We start from the raw sequence: 20754 nt of genomic DNA on the forward strand, positions 1-20754 counted from the left end.
TTTTTATTGTAGTTATGATTTCTGGCTTTCTGTAAAAAGGATTCTTGAAAGAATACATTAATTTTTGTTTTATTACATGAATGACTGAATCTAATTTTGTTTTCTTTGCTTTTTACATGATATACTTGTGCATTTATGAACTGCAATAAATATAAAATAAATTAATACAGATTAATAAGGAATTTTTAATACTAGTAAGTGCTTGAAATAATTGAGGTAAATATTTTAAAGTTTCACGCATGATGCATAATGGCTGTTGCAAACTACTTAGAAAGCCATTCTAGGGTGCAGTATATGGCATTATTTATCAATAAGAAAACAACTAGTATACCTGCATGCCTACAGCCCACCCATGTTAACCTTGTGCCCACCCAAAAAATCAATTCTGGCTACGCCACTGGTGGAAACCCTGAAAACAAGACCAGTTTGCAGCCTTCTTGGAGCCTCTTTGGGGGTCTTCAATTAAATCTTCTCAAGTGGCATAGTATGTCTTTGCTGTTGTGGAATAGATACTTTCTTAGTAAGCAACTACCATCATTTATAATTATAGCCTTTTTTTATATCAATTACTACACAAAACCATTGCCTTCAGTGTTCTCTCTTCTTAAAAGCCTGACCTTGAACAAGGTCTCCTCCAGTTCTAAGCAGGGTGATATCGTGTAGAAGTTTAAGTTGGTTAAAAATTGAGGGGGCCGATGCAATAAAGTGTGCTTAACCTAGCGCACAGGTTTACGCACAGTTGGGCACGCATTTTGGACGTGGTAGACTAGCACCCGATGAAATGAGAAAAGTGCGTCCAAAATGTGTGCCCAAACAAATGCTTATCCGATAGCGCCCGTCAAATGGAAACTGCTTATAGATGAGGATATTAGGTCTTACCCCCTGATGCAGTAAAGTGCTGGGCGCACAATGCACGCTTTTTAATGCAGCTAATTTAACCCCAGCCTCGGTGGTGGAATACAATCAACTTGCAGTCAAGGGCTCATGAAAAGCATTAAAAAATAGATTTTCTGTTTTGTGATAAGTGTGTCCTTGTCCTTAGTATCATTCTGACATTTTCATCGTATATTTTGACTTGATTAAAAGAATCCCACTTTTCTTATGGTCACAATTTAGATATCATTAGCAAGGGCTGCCTAATAGTTTGCTGAGGTTGCTGAACAGAATTAGAACAAAAAAAAAAAAAAAGAAAGAAAGAAGCGGGGTGAAAACAGACGCTCATTTTGAGCACCCGTTGCAATTGGGTATCTGATGCGATAAACTATTGAGTGCTACGGAAGCACAATTTTCCTTTAGTGCAGCCTTTTTAACTCTGCCTCTCATTTAAATATTGCAACAGATGTCTAGGGGATGTGGCTGCGCACACATTAAGACAAACAGGCACCCATTTTCAGCACACATTTTACTGCATCGGACCCTGAGATCCTAACACACAAAAAAGCAAAGATTATGTTTTTTTGTTTTACAGTTTATGGGATCTCCCTATTAGTTTGCCATTAGGTTTTCTAGGATACTCTCATGCACAACTTTAGGACCTCCCCTCCTTTTACACCGCACATGGATCTGCTACAGCAGGGACCGGTTCTTCACGAGGATCCGACTCGGTTCTGTCTTACAGTTTTTGGCCCTTGATGGGGCTCGCCTGTTGAAGCGTGGTTATTCCTCTGCAGTGACTGCCACCTTACTCTGCGCTTGCAAGTTCTCCATTTCCTTGGCTTATGTGCGGGTTTGTCTCCTGTGATCTCCCTCTTATTCCTTCTTCCCTTTGTCAATCCCAGAATCTCTCTCTCCCCCCCCTTTCTCCATCCCAGATCCTGATCTTCGCCTTCTTCCTCATCTCCTATCCTCTTGATCCCCAGTCCTCTCACCTTCTTCCTCACCACATTTCTTATCCTCCCTTCTACTATCCATCTCTGGTCATCCACCCTCTCCCGCCCACCCCTTGAGATGACCTCCCTGTACTGTTACTTGAGATCCCATTCCATCATCCAATAAACAAAATTAATTGGAAAACATCTATTTTTTTATTATAATATAAAAAGGTAGAAATGTGTGCTTCAGAGTTTTATAATTCTTGCTACAAGAAACACCCATTGTACAGTTATAGGCCATGGTGAACCTGTTCCTGGATCCCTCTGCACCGGGAGACAGACCACAGCAGCTAATGAAAAACGTAGAGAGGACTAAATATACCTACTTAGTCCCCTGAAAACAGATATAATTACTATTTTTATGCCACAAATCTGTACTTAAAAGCTAGAGGATTCACAAAGACTGCAAGCCAAAAAACTAGAAGAAAGAAGATTATTATTAAAAGGAAAAGCTGCAAAAAGCCACTGATGAAAGGCCACTAATTGGAAAAATCTAAGCAAACAAGTACATAAGCAATAATACCTTAAAACAACTGGGTTATGATCCAAAAAGAGAAAAAATAAATAGAAAGAAGAGATTTGGAGAGGAACACCAACAGAGAGGTGCTGGAATAGCCAGAGCAATGGGAGGAAGTAAGCAGTGAGATACCAGATTACAACACAGGAAGACAAAAGAAACATAAGAAGTCAAGAAGCAGAGTCGAGAGGAAAGGCAAGCAAGAGACCAGAAGACAGAGGAGCTGGAGGGTAAGCTCCTGAACTGTGTAGAATCTATAGGTGTACTGGGGTCCAGGCGAGAGAAAGAGTACCCAAATTAAACTTGACACTTAAAGCAAAACGCATGACAAGCAACATCAATGAGATCATAATCTGCATAAATGGACCATCTATTGATATCACCAAAATAAACTGGATACAATATTGTGCAGCCAACCTCATTACTGAGAGTCCGACAAAGACACAAATCAAAGGAGAAAGAAAACTCTTCCTCAGACAAAACATAGAGAGGGATAAATAAAATCACTACATATAGAGATGTAACTGGTAGACAAATACCCCAAAGGTTTAAGGACACCAAAAATGAGAACGAGTCAAAACATCAAGTTGAAATATGCTGCACTAACAGGAGACCTTAAATTCATATGCTCCATCAGCAAACTGGAAATAACAGCAGAAGCACAAAAGCCGCAGAGAGGTGAACAGAAATCCATTGTGCTTTGCAGATTTTTCTTGTTCCCTTTGATCTCCTGTTTTGTCCCTCCCGATGCAGCCAGTGCGAAACATGGCACGTGTTGGGGGACTCACGGTGCTTTTAATATGAACTGATTATACTGCTCTAATCTGCAACTTATGCCTGCCTGACAATTGATTTGATGGAATAAAAACCCTACGGATACCTCAAAAAAAAAAAAATGCAGCCACTGCGAAACACATTAAAATAAAACATTTAGACAGAACCCCAAGCAATTCTACAGGGAATTTGGGGAAAAAAACATTAGTGCAGTTAATCCACCACTATCCAAAGCCACAACAGAAATGCTCTGGATAAATTTATATAAGGATCCCATAGACAACTGAGAAGCTGATCCCCAGCATATAGAAAAACATAGAAATGGCAAACATCAAAATTATAGAATGGCCTGAAGTAACAAAAGAGCTAGAAACCAGGTTGAGAAGTGCCCTGATGACTAACTTTTGGCTCAAATATTTAACATCTCTCCTCAGAGACCTGGCAAGCTGCAAAAATCGATTCATCAGACAGCCAGAAATAATCCTACAATGGCTAACAACAGGAAGAATACTCTCCTTTCAAAGAAAGACTCAAGCAACATCCCCTAAACAGTCAACTAATAATTTGTCTACTACAATCTGCAAGCTGTTGACTGCAATAGATGCAGATAGAATTTACAATCATATTACTCCAACGGCAGGGGGGAATGAAGAATGGTGGATCTATATTCAGGCACCCATCAACAAGGACTGAATTGCATAGTCTGAATAAACAGATAAGCATGGGTGTAGCTTGCTTATTGCGATGGTTAATACTAAATTAAGCTATTTCACTTAGATGCAGTTCCAACACTGCTCTCTACATTAATGGTGGGGGTGGAAAGGAAATAGAATAAAAAAAGGTTACTAAGAGCCAAGAGAAACAGATAAGTATGTGAGAGAAAAAAAAAGTACGAAAGCTTGCTGGGCAGACGGGATGGACCGATTGGTCTTCTTCTGCCGTCATTTCTATGTTTCTATGTTTAAAACTAATAAGAATTTTTTTTTTTACTAAATGCCTAATTAAGCTCTTTAATTCATTGCCAGAGGATGTGGTGAAAGCTATTAGTGTAGCTGCATTTAAAAAAGGTTTGGACAAGTTCCTGGAGGAAAAGTCCATTAACCATTATTAAGGTAGAGTTGCAAAATTCCAGTTGCTTAGTCTTCAGATAAGCAGCTTGGAATCCATCTACCCCTCGGGATCCTACCCAGGAACTTGTGATACTGGACTTCCAACAATGGCCTGTTTGTTCTGACCCAGTATGGTAAGTCTTATGTTCTTGTCATGACAACAGAACAGAAGAGCAACAAAGGAGGAGAATATGAAATCAAAGATCAGTTCAAGATCGATAAATCTATCATGGCTATCAGTAAGAAAAATCAAAACCTCCACCTAGCTTGAATAAAACTCTCAATAGCATTCTGTACTATGTATGGCGAGAGAGAAGATGATAAAATACTAAGAGATACAATCAGACACCAAAAATATGTTGCAGAAAAATACAGAAATCATTCCAATTTATTGAGCACTACCAGCTTCATTAAAAAGAACTTTCAAACATACCTTGAAAGTTGCCTGTGCATATTATATCCTATGAACTCCAAGCAGCAGTAAATTTGAGAGCTTGAGACCAAATCCAACATACCCTGCTTTACAAATAAAGTTCCTTCCTGTCTTGGTATGAATGAGACAAACCCATTTGGAGACACCACCCCTAGCAATCACAGCTATGGGATTAATAACCAAAATCTTCCAAAACTTATTATTTGGTACTTTCTAGGTTCATAGAATATATAAACTCTGAAGTCAGTCATAAAACATAACTGAGGGAAACATGAGAAAGCAGCACCCTCCCATGTTTTGTGCAGTAGCGATGGGCACAGATGAAAAGGGCAGGGCAAGCAGTCAAGACAGAGTGCAGTCAAGGAGTCTGGTCAAACAGAAGTCAAGTCAAATTCATTGCAACAGGAGAAGCTAGGCCCATAGATTAGGTGTATACAGAATGGTGCCACTGAGTTGAATCTTCTGTCCAACAGAGTTTGTAGAGCTTCGGCACATTACAGAGGCGAAGGGCTTGAATTCCAGTGGAGTAGAGAATGGCTGCAGCTATTCCTCTGGCAACCTCTGCAGGCAGAACAGCTAAGGAGTTAGTCTCAGAAGAAACTTCCCTTCCAGCCCTCAACCAACGAGGGACTTCAAGTCTGAGGAGGGGTTTAATGTCAGATAAATTGCACATTGAAAAAAACCAACATGCAATCCTCGGCAAAATTAAAATAAACCATTCTCCAGTCCTTTTATGTCTTTGGTGCGATTGATATGTGCTCTGTTTGTTCCCTTTTTCCATTCTCCAGTCTAACCTATTTCCTTCTTTCTCCCTTCCCTGCTCCTTTTCCCCTTGTCCTCCACCCCCCCATGTTATTTTCCCCACTCTTCCTCTGCTTCTGTAACCTGCTTGACTCAGCTGTTCTGAAGAAACCTGAATTACATGGCATCAGGAGTCACCTGAGCCAGCTCCCTTCCTCCAGCACAGCAAGAACAGCCCTGGGGTCCTGGCTTAGCACGGTCCAAATCTAATCAGCTGGGAGACTGAGGCAGGTGGTCCCAACATGGCAACGGGGAGAGAAGTGTGCATCTGGAGTCAGCAAGCTAAGGGGAAGGGGAAGGAGAACGAGTCTCAATCAGCTCATTCCTGACTCATCGCGTGGGATAAAGCGAGGCTGAGCTAGGCTTCAGCCCATCAATGCCTGGCCAGCGGTAATAACCAGTCCGTTTTAAACAGTATCGTTTAGCCATCATTTCTGAAATTCTTTAAGCAGATTCCCTCTGTTTCCCCTTAAGCCTATGCAAGCTGCAGAATTACCTCAGACTGGATCTGACATGCTGGCTGTGCCGTCACAAAGACCACGTAACAAACTGAATGAAACAATAGAAACCAATGAGTCAATTCCATGCTAGGAAGTTTGGTACTTGTTCCTAGCATGGCTGCTCCCGAAGGACCAGGCAAACTATAGTATAACTGCTTAAAGGATTTCTAAAATAACTGATACGAGGTATTAATGCTTGGAATGGGCTTTGTTTTGTACTGCACAGTACGCAAGGCTACATCTTTCTTTTAAAAGGACCTTTACCACAGAAAAAACAGAAATTGGCAGGCAGGTATCTGGTAATTTGCAGCTATATCACTGGGTTTTTTTTTCTCCCTATAATGGCATTTTCTTTAACCATGCCTTGCTTTGGAAGCTGCTGCCTCACTACAGTCCTACAGTTCCAACCCACTGAACTCAAAATGAAACCAGGAGCAGCACTGCACTTTTTTTTTTTGTATAATTAGAAACAATAAGCAAAAGTGATTTCAGTTCTCTGAAGACAACATTTTAGGAGACAACACCACTCAAAAAGGGGAATTTCTTACCTGTTAATTCTATTTCAGTTAGTCTTTTGACAGTCTTGACAAAACAGGGTACGGCACCACCTTCTGGCTCAGCAGACCAAACGTTAATTTTCTTTGGAAGAGTTCCCATGATCCTTTCTGCTGTTCCTCCTCCTCCCCCAACGCGACTGCCTCTCCAGATATACTGTGCATGTTACAATACACTTCATCCCAAATAACATATTGCTGGCAATGCTGCTACTTCCCCCCTTCATCATGACTGCTTCAAGGTCTTTATCAAGATCACTGAAGAAAAATTCCAAAACTGATTTAAAATCTTTGTGCAAAAATGTTCCTTATCCAATGCTAGAAATACCACAGAACCAGCTTTAATTTGTGGAAGCTTTCCTTGAGTTTAGTAAACCTTCCATCACTCTGCCTTAATAGAACTTTTCCTTTAGGGAAAGCCGCTCAACTTCCAAGCTGTTCTAGAGGACCGGCCCTTGACTAATTATATCCTTCCTGAGAAAAAGTCTGAAAAGCTCCATCACCAACGTTCCCACAGAGTCTTCTCCAACCAGTAAGTCGCTACCATAATCACATTGGATTGGCGTGTTAAACCATTTCTACCACATGTCCATGGAGGAAAAACATGTGGAAATGAGTGTCTTCACTTCTGAGATTCTGTATCCAAAGCCAACTCGGACAGATGTCTGAATCTGATCAAAAGCCTTGAGACTCTCTAATGAGGTTGGACTTAACTCTGGAACAACCAACCTTTTGTGTAAGGACAGGAAGATCACCAGCAGTTTGAGATGCTACAGAAGTAGAAGTAGCTTCCAAATTAACTAATCGAGTTCCATGATCCTCAAGAGTATTCTTAGTTTTGATAGAAAAATTCCCAGAATGAGACAGACTTAACAGATTTTCCATATTTGTGACTGCCCTCCAAACATCAGCAAGAGTAACATTCTTAGAATCAAGAAGCTCCAAACTAGAACTTTCTGGCAGGGCTACCCCTGCAGATGGAGAACTTTTGGGCTCTATTTGGGCCACTGTTTCTGATTTTTCATTCTCATCGGGCTAACATCCATCATGTCATAATATTCCAGGTTTTCTTGAAGCTAATTAGTTGACTGTGACTAATCCTTTAGACCCGGTAGCTAACATCTCCCAGCACGACAAGATGTTCAGTTACTTTAATTCATTGAGGCATCTCAGATTCTTCATCCTCAGCAATCAGGTTTCAAAAAATGGCATGGGATGGAACCTGTTTTACTACTGTTAACAGAATGTGCGGAGGCATGCAGCACAGGCAGAGACTGTCTCCTTATATTACTGAACTTGTCTGTGGCCTTCAATACATTAGATCGTAACCTGCCTGTGCAGCGTCTCATGGCTCTTAGTACTGGAGATACAGTAATTAAGTGGTTTGATTCATTTCTTACAAGCAAGACTATCCAAGTCGTCGATCATTACACTGCAGAGTTTCCGAGGGGTCAGTCTTGTCTCTAGTGCTTTTCAATCTCTCTCACTCTCTATAAATATATATAAAAAAGGTTTGCATTGGTTAGTCATTCACATTGTTATGTGCTTATGGCCATACAACAATGTGAACATTTGTTGATGACATCCAACTTTATCTGGATGTTGTAAGTGAACAAGAGGCTGCAGTGAAGGCTGTCTTATTGGGGAAATGAGTTGATTGGAACACAAACTTAAATTGAATCCTACAAAATTAGCTGCTCTGGATTAGCAGATGGGATAGATTATGTAACTGCTATCAGATGCTTATTGGCAGTGAGTTTAAGTCAAAGACTTTGGTTCGCAAGCTGGAAGTCCAGCTAGACTCTCAGTTGACTATGAAGGGCCAAATATCTACAGTTCTGAGAACTTCCTTTATTTTTATTTATTTTTATTTATTAAGGCTTTTATATACCGACTTTCTTGATACAAATCAAATCAATTCGGTTTACAATGAACTAAGCAGAATATACAATTAACCAATCAACAAGAGATACGGAGCATACAGTTACATTATAACAAGGAAGCCTTAACTTGGAGTAGGAAAATAAAGAGGGGGTGAACGGAGCAATAAATATATAAACTGAAATAAAATAGAATAAATACTATATACAGAAGAGGGGGCAAGGGGCCAACCTCTCTTTAATGAATATTATGCATGAAAATTTGGAGAGTTTTGTTTACAGAGATGTGTGGTGTACAGTTTACAGAGATGTGTGGTGTGGTGTACAGTTTACAGAGATGTGTGGTGTACAGTTTACAGAGATGTGTGGTGTACAGTGGTGTACAGTTCTTTATCCATTATTTAGCAAATAACTGCACCCATTTATGTCTAGCCTTGATTTAGCAACTATAATCAAGTCTATGATTACAAGCAGAATTGACTACTGTAATTTCTGGTTCTGCAAGACACTGCTACTAAGATTTTGGTTGGATGTGATCATATTACATTAATTGTGATCCACTACATTAGTTGCCTGTGCCTTGAAGAATCAAATTAAAAATCCTAACGACTGCCTTCAAATCCATCTATTAAATGGACCAGCATATTTGACTAATCTTTTGGCACAGTACTCGCCAGCACAAATTCTTCACTCTTTACAGAAGGCTCTACCTGCTACTCCCTAAATCAATTCAACAACAGCAGCTGTTTGTTGTGTTTGTGGCATTGTGGACTCTTGGTCGCAATGGAGATGACTCTGCCCACGGGGAGGGGCCCCGTGGGGAACCACTGCGATAAGCTGAACTCAGATAGCAGACACAGTAAGGATAGAGGCTTTACTGTACTGCTGTAGATAGATGGTAAAGCAGGAAAGTAAGGCACTGATCCAAGAAGTGCCAGTACATTCAACAGGCTCAGATGTGAAGTCTCACCCAGATGTTTCACAATAGGTGGAAGCCCGCAGTGCTGGTAACGTCGCAGCTGGTGGGTGGAGCTGGAGCACCGGATCGTAAAGGTACTCACAGGAATGATGGCGTCTTCCTGATGGTGGAAAGTTGGGACCGAAGGTCCGTGGTGCAGGATATAATGGCTGGTAGGCCCTCGAGGAGCGAGTACCCGATGGTCCGATATCCTGAAATGTAGAAGAGAGAGAAAACCCCCCGAGGAGCTGTTGTCTAGTTAGAGAGGACCCCGAAGAGTAGTTGGAAGCGAGAGACCCCCGAGCAGCCGGGTATCTTGAGCTTCTACTGGAGCGAGGCCCTTGGAGTGAAGCAGCGTCTAAGAGTGCAGCTTAGGGCAGTCAGAGTAGCTTAAACTGAAGTCCTTGCTAACTCATGGTGGTAGCGAAAGCGGAGGCTAGATATACCCGGAAGTACTGATGTCATGCGGTGGGGCCGCCCCCGAGGTTCCCGCCATGACCTGTATTTGAGCGTAGGAGAAGTACGCGCTCGTGCCCTAGGAGGCCAGGGGATTGAGCATGGCGGATGGGGACGCCCATGCTGGTTTGGAAATGCCAAGACCCTCGGCACTCTGCACCGGAGGCAGCCATCTTGCCCAAAGAGAGAGAAAGGGGAGAAAGAGGTAAGGCAGAGCAGTCGCAACAGTACCTCCCTTCAAAGGGCCCCCTCCAAGACCTCTTCCAGGTAGTCTGGGCTTGCGTGGGTGTGCCAGGTGGAATTGACGTACCATCTCCTTGTCTGTAATATTAGCCAGTGGTTCCCAGGAGTTTTCCTCTGGGCAACAGTTCTCCCATGAGATGATTTGGAAGGTCTGTTAAATCCCTTTTGCAGATTTTCTTGTATGTAGGTAGACATAGCTTTAGTCTCAGCTACTGAAAGAGGGTAAACTCTTCCTTTGGGAGGTTCTGAATCTGGCTTCAGATTTATGGCACAATCGAACTCTGTGTGTGGCGGAAGAACATCAGTTGCTTGCTTTGAGAAAACATCCTGGAAGGAGGCGTATTGTGGAGGTAAGCCAGGTAATGATGGGGTAGTGGGCATGCAGATGAGCGGTGAAACTTCAGCAAGACACCGACCATAATAGTCTGGTCCCCTCAGGGACAGTTCCAAGGTAGCCCAATTAAATTGTGGCATATGGTCTTGAAGCCACGGCAGCCCCAATACCACCGGATGCATGGCTTTTTCTAACACTAGAAAATAAATTGATTCAGAGTGTAGAGCTCCAGTGCGCAGGCCGATGGCCTGGGTGGTCAGTGAAACTTCTCCAGGAAGTGTTTCTCCATGGATGGATGAGAATAGCAGAGGCTTAGCTATTGGTGTGGTAGGAATCCATAGATGTTTAACCAAGTGCTTCAGAATAAAATTACCTCCGGCACCGGAGTCAATGAGGGCAAGAGTCTGAAATTTGAGACCTCCGTAAAGTAGAGATACGGGTAATGATAATGGAGGAGAGGAGAGGTGAGGCCCAAGAGAAGTCCTCCTGCATATCCCAGGCCTGTCAGTTTCCTGGACAAATGGGACAGGTTTGGACTGCATGACCCGATTGGACACAGTACATGCACAACCCCATGTGCTTGCGATAATGTCTCTCCTTAGAGGTCAAATGGCTTTGGTCTAGTTGCATAGGCACTTCCTCCTCTAAGGGTGCAGACGGTAAGCTGGAAGCAATAGGCACAGGTTTAGGATGGGTAGCCCCCACTGTAGACTTTCGTGGACTCTTAGCCTCTTGAGTACGATCACGGATACGGTGGTCAATTCTCCCTGCTATTCCATCAGGGACTCAAAGGTATCAGGCAAGTCACGAGCCACTAATTCGTCCTTTACGCGAGAGCTGAGACTCTCCATGAATATGGTACGTAAGCATCCAGTGTCCCAATGTAGTTCGGATGCTAGAGTCTTAAATTCAATAGCAAAGTCTGTAAGTGGCTTGTTACGTTGCTGAAGGTTGAGCAAGGCGGATCCAGCAATGGTCTGGCGAGCCGGGTCATCAAACACAGACTACTTAAAAAGTTTTAGAAATCCTGGTAGGTCATTCAGGATAGGATCTTCACGTTCCCATAACAGCGAAGCCCAGGGCAGTGCTCGTCCTTCTAGGAACGACAGAATGTAGGTTGTCTTTGAAGCTTCAGTGGGAAAGAGGGTAGGCTGTAATGAAAAATGCATGCTGCATTGATTAACAAACCCTCTGCACATCTTGGCCTCACCCGTAAAGTGGGTAGGTGTGGATAAAGGTACAGTGATCTTAAGGGTTACTACTGGTGACAGCAATTCCTTCAGAGGAGGAGCTGAAGAGTTCAGGTGCGTATGTAACTGATTGAAGGCAGTAGCTAGGCTCTCCAAAGACTTTTGTTGTTCCATAATCCGCTGGGCTAGGCCAGGGATGGCCTACAGAGCTGCGAGCTGAGCAGAGTCCATGGAGTTAGCAATCTGTTGTGTTTGTGTGTTAGTGTTTGGGTTAATTTGGGTGGATCCTTGGGCTGGTGGCAGATGACCATGCCCCAGGGGAAGATCACGAGAGGGACCACCGGTCAGGCTCAGAGTATGGAAACAGACACACACTAGTTCTTTTATTAAACAGTATATTGAACCACCAGAGGTGGCAGTAGTGAGCAGGAAGCGCCCGGCTGGGCTGTAGTCCCTCAGATACTGGAACAGCAATCCTGGATAACTGAGCTGTAGAGAAACTGAATATAATGAGTAGGTAGGGTATGCAGAGTTCAGGAACAGAACCTTGATGGTAACACTCACACAATAGTCTCTTAGAAGCAGCCCAGGAGCTGGAAATGAATTAGGCCCTCGAGGAGCGAGTACCTGGTTCCAGGGAACGCTCAGAGAGAGATGGTAACTCACTGGTGTTGTAGGCAGCGAAGACTTCCTGGCAGAAGTGGTATTCAGTAGCAAGTCCGGGAACGTGGGCCCTCGAGGAGCGAATACCGGTTCCAGACTGCGACCTGAAAAACAAGAGAGAGAGCGAGGCCCCCGAGGAGCGGGTACCTCTGGTAAAGTCCCAGGAGGCAGAGTAGCAAGGTATGCAGAGAGCGAATCCCATCCGCAGCGATACCTGGAGGAAGCTAGGTAACCTTTCCTTTGCTAACTCGATTAGTTAGCGAATTCAAAGACCTTAAGTATCCGGTGAGGATGACGTCATCTCAGGGGGGATGCCCCCGAGGTTCGCGCCCCTGCTGGTACTTGAGTCGGGGCCGCACTGCGCGCGCGCCCTTAGGCTTCTGGGAAACATGGCGGAGTGCAGCGTCTAGCTGATCCGGGGTCGCCGGAGGTCGGCAAGATGACGCCGCAGCGGCCAATCTTCCATCAAAGAAGGAGTCGCCAAAGAGGTAAGGTGGGCGCGGTGGAGACGTCGGGCAGCAAAAGTCGCAACATTGTAGCATTGTGGACCCTTGGTCACAATGAAGATGACTCCGCCCATGGGGAGGGGACCCGTGGGGAACCACTGCGACAGTCTGAACTCAGATAGCAGTCACAGTATGGATAGAGGCTTTATGGTACTGCTGTAGATAGATGGTAAAGCAGGAAGGTAAGGCACTGATCCAAGAAGTGCCAGTACGTTCAACAGGCTCAGATGTGAAGTCTCACCCAGATGTTTCACGATAGGCAGAAGCCTGCAGTTTGGGTAACGTCGCAGCTGGTGGGTGGAGCTGGAGCACCAGATCACAGAGGTACTCACAGGATTGATGGCATCTTCCTGATGGTGGAAAGTTGGGGCCGAAGGTCCGTGGTGCAGGATATAATGCTGGTAGCCCTCGAGGAGCGAGTACCCGATGGTCCGATATCCTGAAATGTAGAAAAGAGAGAAAGACCCCCGAGGAGCTGTTGTCTAGTTAGAGAGGACCCCTAAGGGTAGTTGGAAGCGACACACCCTCGAGGAGCGGGTATCTTGGGCTTGTACTAGAGCGAGGCCCTTGGAGTGAAGCAGCGTCTAAGCGTGCAGCTTAGAGCAAAGTAGCTTAAACCGAAGTCCTTGCTAACTCAAGGTGGTAGCGAAAGCGGAGGCTAGATATACCCGGAGGTACTGACGTCATGCGTTGGGGTTGCCCCCGAAGTTCCCACCATGACGTGTATTTGAGCGTAGGAGATGTGCGTGCACGCGCCCTAGGAGGTCACGGGAGTGAGCATGGTGGATGGGGGACACCCATGCTGGTTTGGAAACGCCAAGACCCTCAGCACCAGAGGCAGCCATCTTACCCAAAGAGAGAGAAAGGGGAGAAAAAGAGGTAAGGCAGAGCGGTCGCAGCAGTCTGCGACCAACGGATGCAACGCTGTTATTAGATGTACTGCTTTCAGATATTAGGCACCATTGCTATGGAATGAGCTGCCTTTAAAACATCTTAGTGAGATACGCTTTCTTTCTGTAAGTATTTTAATTTCATCTCATAAGAATTTGAAAGCATGGGTATCTTAGTCATTGTTGGATTAGTTTAGGATAGTGTAGATGTTTTGATTTAGTCACTGTTAGCAATAAATAGCTAAAGACTGATAACTGCAGCTGTGGTTATTTCAGTAGGGAAGTAATAGGATGATGGAATATTGAAGGAATTTTAGTGGAAGGTATTAATTAGATTTAGGTTTTATGCGTTATTATTAGGGACCAAGGGTTGAACTATTGTAAGGGTAGGGTAAAAGTGTGGCTGTTATGCTTATATTGTATGATATTTTGTTGTAATCCAGTTTGAAGTGATTAGGTAAAAAATAAAGTCTAAATAAACAAATGAATGAGGATACCCTTCTCAAATAATGGATAAACTCTAGTCATTAGTCCTTCTTTTGCAAATACATCAAGAACTCAGTTCTACCAATTTTAAGACACACAAACAAATCTAAAATTTCATTTCCCTATTTCTCAAACTATACATCAGGACCAACAAATTTGGGTGCGGTGGGCTTCAGATAAAAAGCTTACAACATGAACTTCACATAGCTATAATATCCTACCATTTATCATGAAAATAAAACTTTTCAACAAAATGGTTTTAAATGCTGAAATTAAACAGCTTCCTTATTTCTCTTTTCTTTGGAAATCAGAAATGCAGAAACACACTACTATGGAAACATTAAGACAAGATCTTTGTGGTCAAAAATCTTTATCAAAACAAAAACAATATTTTCAATTGTGTACATGTTTGCAGAATCTTATATACATGAAAGATGTAGATATTTTGAGATCTGTACTTCAGTTAATTGGAGTATGAATGTGGATGAACTGGAAAACAAAAGGTTAAATAGCGAGAAACAATTGCTTATGGTTTTTGTTACACAGATTAAAATGTTTTTAGTCATTGCTGGACTGTATATTTGCTTTCTTCGTTTCAATAAAAAAAAGTAATACAAAAATTCAATGTGACTTATTGCTCAAATATATGAAGTTTAAGACCCAAGCAGGTTCTGAGAGACTATCATCCCATTAGAGAGATCTCTTATGCACAATAAAATTAACCTCTAATCCCTATCCAGTTATATTAGAAAATAATCCTATTTTATGTACATTTAACTAATTTAGTTGTCAAGACAAATTTGAGTTAATTATAAGAACTATAGAAAGCCCTGTTGCTAAAGCAAAGTTCTAGTAATTTTTTAATATTTGATAAACCAATATATCTTAAAATTAAGATCCCCTTTTGATTCTGATTTTTTTCATATAAAGTAATCTCTCCAAATGGGTTAAATTTTGTAAATACCTTAACAGGAATGAACCTCACTTGTAAGCAAGGTATCTTGAATATGTTCTCAATTTCTCAAATATACTAGTGCCCTTAGTACTTGCATTGTTCCAAAGAGAGCTGCCTTCTGGAATTCATAGGGTAATAAGTAGAGGCAACATGTCTAGAAGCAGCTGCAAGTTCTTTTTAAACCGAATTGTGGGCCTAAATACAACTGTGACAATTTTTGTATCTTACTGCCATATTTTCTTGGTCTGTGCGTGTGGGGGGAGGGGAGAAGTATTAAAAGAACATCGTGGAATATGAGGAAAAGAACACAATGCATTCAAGTTTATATTTTCAAAAATCTACTATAGCTAGTACTGATGCACTAATCATGACAACTACTACCTCCACGACTACTGGCTATCAGTACAGGGGAGGAGGAATAATGTTAATTATAAAAAAAAAACCTTTGCAATGAAACAAATACCTCATTCACTCCCATCCCAGTATGAGGTAGCACTATTTGAATCTTCTGAGTTTCAGATCTGCCTAGTTTACTGCCCTCCCGGTCTTCTGGATCGAAATATTTCACCTCTGATAGAATTCTTCATATCTAACCTCAACCACAAAAAACCCATAATGATCCTAGGAGACTACAATCTCCACACTGATAAGACACCTTTATCACACACATCCCAAACACTCCCTCGATGCATTATCTACCCTCAATTTCTCATAAAATGTTAAAGATCCAACTCACAAAGCAGGCCACACACTAGACTTGATCTTCACTAATGAAAAATTCCCTAATAACTGTTCTGTAACCTGCTCCCCAATTTCATGGTCTGACCACTACATACTACACGGTCAGACAGAACTACGCACAAAAAGTACACCAAAAGACACTAATACCATCTGCTTCAACTTCAGACCACCTTTTCCTCTGGAACTGCTACAGCATGAACTCACACAACAATTAACAAACATCAACCTTGACAATATTAATAGCGCCACCCGTTCCTGGCTCTAAATTACAGAACAAATTGCAAACACCATCAACCCCGAAAAAACTAAACTTATTAACAACTCACTTTAACAAACTACCGCAACTACTTAGCTTACTACAAAAACGTGATTAACACAACCAAATGAGATTATTATAGCAAAAAAATACAAAACCTCACTCACAACCCGAAGACCCTTTTCAACATAATGAATAACCTATTCACTGATATGAATCCAGCAACCTCCCATACAAATAAGAATCTATGCCCCGACTTAGCCAAATTCTTCAAAAACAAAATCAATAAAATAACCAACACCATTAATAAAATCCCACTCCAAAACACAACTCTAGACAGGAAAGACATAACCCCATGGACCTCCTTCGAATATGTCTGAACCACAGAAATTGAAAGACTGATTAAAGTCCTAAACCTTGCAAACCATGATCTAGATAAAATATAAATATGCACCCTTAAAGAAATGTTCCTTACCATCACACCAGTAATCACTAACATCATAAACAAATCATTGGAAGAAGGAGCTCTGCCAGACAGTATGAAAATTGCTATAATCAACCCCATATTAAAAAAAAAGAACTATCGGCCCATCTCTAATTTATCCCCCCTCGCCAAACTAACCGAAAAGGCAGTCCTCAAACAATTCAATGAACACCTAGAACAAAACAACATACTTTACCCAGCACAGAACGGTTTCAGGAAACCCTACAGCACAGAGACCTTACTTCTCACCCTTTCCGATACAATTATAAGAAGCTTTGATAATGGACATAGCCACATACTCATACTGCTTGACTTATCTGCAGCCTTTGACACAGTCGACCATAAATACCTGATACACTAGTGGAAATCAGCCTGGCTAGGACAATGCTAGACTGGTTCAAATCCTTTCTACACAACAGATCGTTCCAAGTAAAGATCAATAATTCCAAATCTGAATCAATACCTCTAGAAACTGGAGTACCACAAGGATCAACACTATCAGCCACACTATTTAATATCTATCTTCTCCCACTATGTCAACTCCTTTCTAGTCTCTGCATCACTTACTTTATTTATGCCGATGACCATCCAACTTATTATACCGGTAACTGACACACTCGAGAATGCATTCAATCTCGCAGCCTCATAACTTAACAACACATGAAGTGACTCAGCTCCAAAGGTTCTTGAGTTCTCATACCCCAAGTACCACAGGAAATGGTTAGAAGCAAGTTCAACCATGCCTACATAGAATAGCTCTTCCCTTCCCCTCCGTAGTCCGCTTCCCCCCTCTCCAGGTGACCGCCCTCTCCTTATATTAAGGAGATAATCATTGTAAATTGTAAATTGTTATTTTCTTGTTATGACTTCTTGTTTTTCTATTCTTCCTACTGCCTTTTGGTTAACCCCCCGCCCAGTTTTACACTCTCCCTGTTGAAATGTATTTTCCAAGCTTTCAGTTAACATGTGACCCGGTATGATGTCCCCACTAATACCGGTATATAAAAGTTTCTAAATAAATAAATAAATAAAAATAAGTATCATGTATTTCTCAGTGTAAAACTCTGTAATTTGAAATAGGGGTATAGAGTTCTATACCTTATTGTTAAACCGCTTAATTTTCCTTTTAATAGCTCATATTTACTGATAAGACAGATATTATGAGGTATAGTATGAATTCTTTTTTTTTTCTGGATGTTAAATCTTAACTTTTACTACCTGTATTACATTTATAATGCAATGTTATAAAATTTTGAAAAATTCAATAAAAATAAAATTAAAAAAACAAACAAAAAAAGATAAAAAATCTCCTAAACCAATTGAAACTCTGTCTCAACATGGACAAGACTGAATGAATACTCCTCCAAAGAAAAACTCCCACAACTATCTCAAACACCATTCAAATAGACAATACTACAATCAAACCCAGTGACAAAGTGAAGGACCTCGGAATCTGGATAGACAGAACTAAATCTCAAAAAACACATATCTGCAAAGGTCAAAGAAGGCTTCAACAAATTACTAATACTGAAACGACTAAAACCACTGCTAAATCATACTGACTTCAGAACCTTTCTATAATCCCTGATCTTTACAAGCTTCAACTACTGTAACTCTATGATGTTAGGTCTACCCAAATCTACTACACAACCACTCCAAATCCTACAGAACGCGGCAGCTAGAGTCCTAACTGGTAGCAAAAAAACAGACCACATCACACCTGTCTTAAAATCACTTCACTGGCTGCCCATAGACAAACGGATAGAATCCAAAGCACTATCCATTCTCCACAAAACCATATACAGGAAGGAAGTCAATTGGCTAAACGACGTAATCCACACACAAATGCAATGTGTAACACGAGATCTGAAAATAAAGCATTATTAGAAATTCCCACAGTTGCAGCAGCCAAACTCAGTACAGTACGGAAAAGAGCATTCTCACTAGCAGGCCCGACACTGGAATACACTCCCTGAAAACCTAAGACTACAGAGTAACATGAAAGTTTTCAAAAAACTCAAAACCTGGTTATTCCAACAAACCTATAAAGGCAGCATCAGATAAGCTAAACAAACAGTTACCACACAACACATGCTCAATCACTAGCCCATTAAATAAGTCAAGCCAACATTGTATATAGTAAACCAATGCTCATTAAATTACCTGCTATCTGTTTTATAGTTCTTATTACTTCTTCCAAACTCTGTAAATCCTGAATGCCTCATATATGTATACCACTGTAATGATCACAAATTGTAATCTTATTTACGTTCGTTCGTGCACATGTTATATGTTTTATGTATTGTTGTTTCACTTGTAAACCATTGTGAAGGCTAGTTCCAAACAGTATATAAAAACACATAAATAAATAAAATAAAATTACATGGATCTAATTAGTTGTCTCTAAGTCATAAACATTGAAAAATATTTCCTACTAACATTGGATAGCACCAGGGTCCAAGAAAACCTAGCAAATATGTTTCTAATGATCATATTACTGAAAATATTCAGATTTCAAAAGGACTGCGACGACCGAGCAAGATATAGAACACATGTACAGGGGCACATTTCCCCAGACACACACATACAGGCACACAAATGCCATATTCTTTTTATGCAAACAGTGTCATGATTATTTTTCTCATTTCCAGTACAATGTACATTTACAGAAAACAAAATTGCAACTCGAAATTCAAGTGACCACTATTTAAAGTCGTCTTTCTTTACGGACATGATTCAAACATAAAACTTCTAGCATGCTTGGATGCTTAGACACTGATGGCTTCGGCCATCTATCTACAACCAAATATTTTGGCATGCCTTCGTTTACCTGATGATTCTCTGAGCTGCATACTGATGGAGACAACGGAACTGTGCCGACATGTTTGCTAACGCTGCCAAACAATTTGTGTGCAGATATTTGTCCTATCAGAAAAATAATGAAAATAAATATCAAAATTTGCTAAAACAATTTAAACATACATAGAGAGCACACAGTTTATCAGTCCAGTAGTAGTACAAACATTAAAATGAAGCCCAAAATCTCCACCCAAGAGAAAAGTTTAACAAGAGGATACTGCACTCTATCTAGGGTACTACCCATATCAATACAGTATAAAATTATCTTAGTAAAACATTAACAGTAAAAATGACAATAATTGGACCTCATTTACATAAATCCCATCTATATTTCAGGAAAGGGTTTTTTAGATTTAAATTGTATCTCATAACATTAGATAAAGAGGAATAAAGAACAACTGGGGCCTTTGTTACTAGATCCAAATTATTAGGTGGAAACCTCATTATGGGATTATTATAGGAAAATGTGCATTTCCAAGCATTATGGGCCAAATAATTTTGAAAAATCACCAACTCCAAGCCCAATACGTAATGTAATCTGGGGACTTCTACAAACAATCCCACAACCAACAACCACAAGTCACCCAGTAATATTTAAATTAATCGTTTATACCTAAATTCTTTTTTCCACTTTTTATTCTTTTTGTGGGACCTCCAAGAATACAATATGTATAAGTCACAGACTGCTTTTACTCATAAGTCCAACTTTATTTTATTATATTGTTACTTTCTAGTAAAAATCTATACCCAGACCTCGGGAACTCTAACTTCTTTTTATTTTATTTTCATATATATCAAAGGTCCCCACAGGAGCAGTCTTTGTAGAAAACAATGTCCTCACAGACAGGCAGCTGATGTCATTTCCATTCAGGAAGATACAAAGAGTCGGGTTTGAACCCATGTTTATTTAAATGGAAGTTAAAAGATGTAAGGTGTATCCGTATGAAGTGTTTCTGTAGATGTTGCCTGTGAGCGGTCTTGCGGATTAAAGATGAGAAGAGGTTCTAATACAAAAAAAGACCCCCCTGATGCAGATATCGAAACGTGGATCCATGTCGGGGGAGTGATGGCAATATAAAGATAAGTGTGGAGTTTGAATTTTACTCTCTCTCGAGCCGATTCAGTAAAATGCGCGGGAGAGACGGTGTTCCGAGGTGAGTGCCCACTCTCCCAACGTGTGCCCAGGCCACTCTTCTGGGCGTGCAATTCAGTATGCAAATGAGGGCCTGCTTTAATAAGGAGGCGCTAGGGACACTAGCATGTCCCTAGCGCCTCATTGGTAGAAGTGGCGGCT

The 20754-nt window shown here is 41.2% G+C and overlaps 1 protein-coding gene across 4 annotated transcripts in view; it reads right to left on the reverse strand.

Annotated features, from left to right (window-relative positions):
• Positions 1 to 20754, reverse strand: part of DYM (dymeclin) — a 1075019-nt gene that overhangs the window by 456662 nt on the left and 597603 nt on the right. For all 4 annotated transcript variants that reach the window (XM_029580368.1, XM_029580383.1, XM_029580376.1 and 1 more), the window contains exon 13: positions 19432 to 19526. In XM_029580368.1, coding sequence (XP_029436228.1) covers positions 19432 to 19526 — 95 coding nt within the window. The remainder of the gene's footprint in view (positions 1 to 19431; positions 19527 to 20754) is intronic.

The sequence above is a fragment of the Rhinatrema bivittatum genome, chromosome 1 (genome assembly GCF_901001135.1).
Source record: "Rhinatrema bivittatum chromosome 1, aRhiBiv1.1, whole genome shotgun sequence".
In the NCBI taxonomy this organism is placed as follows: Eukaryota; Metazoa; Chordata; class Amphibia; order Gymnophiona; family Rhinatrematidae; genus Rhinatrema; species Rhinatrema bivittatum.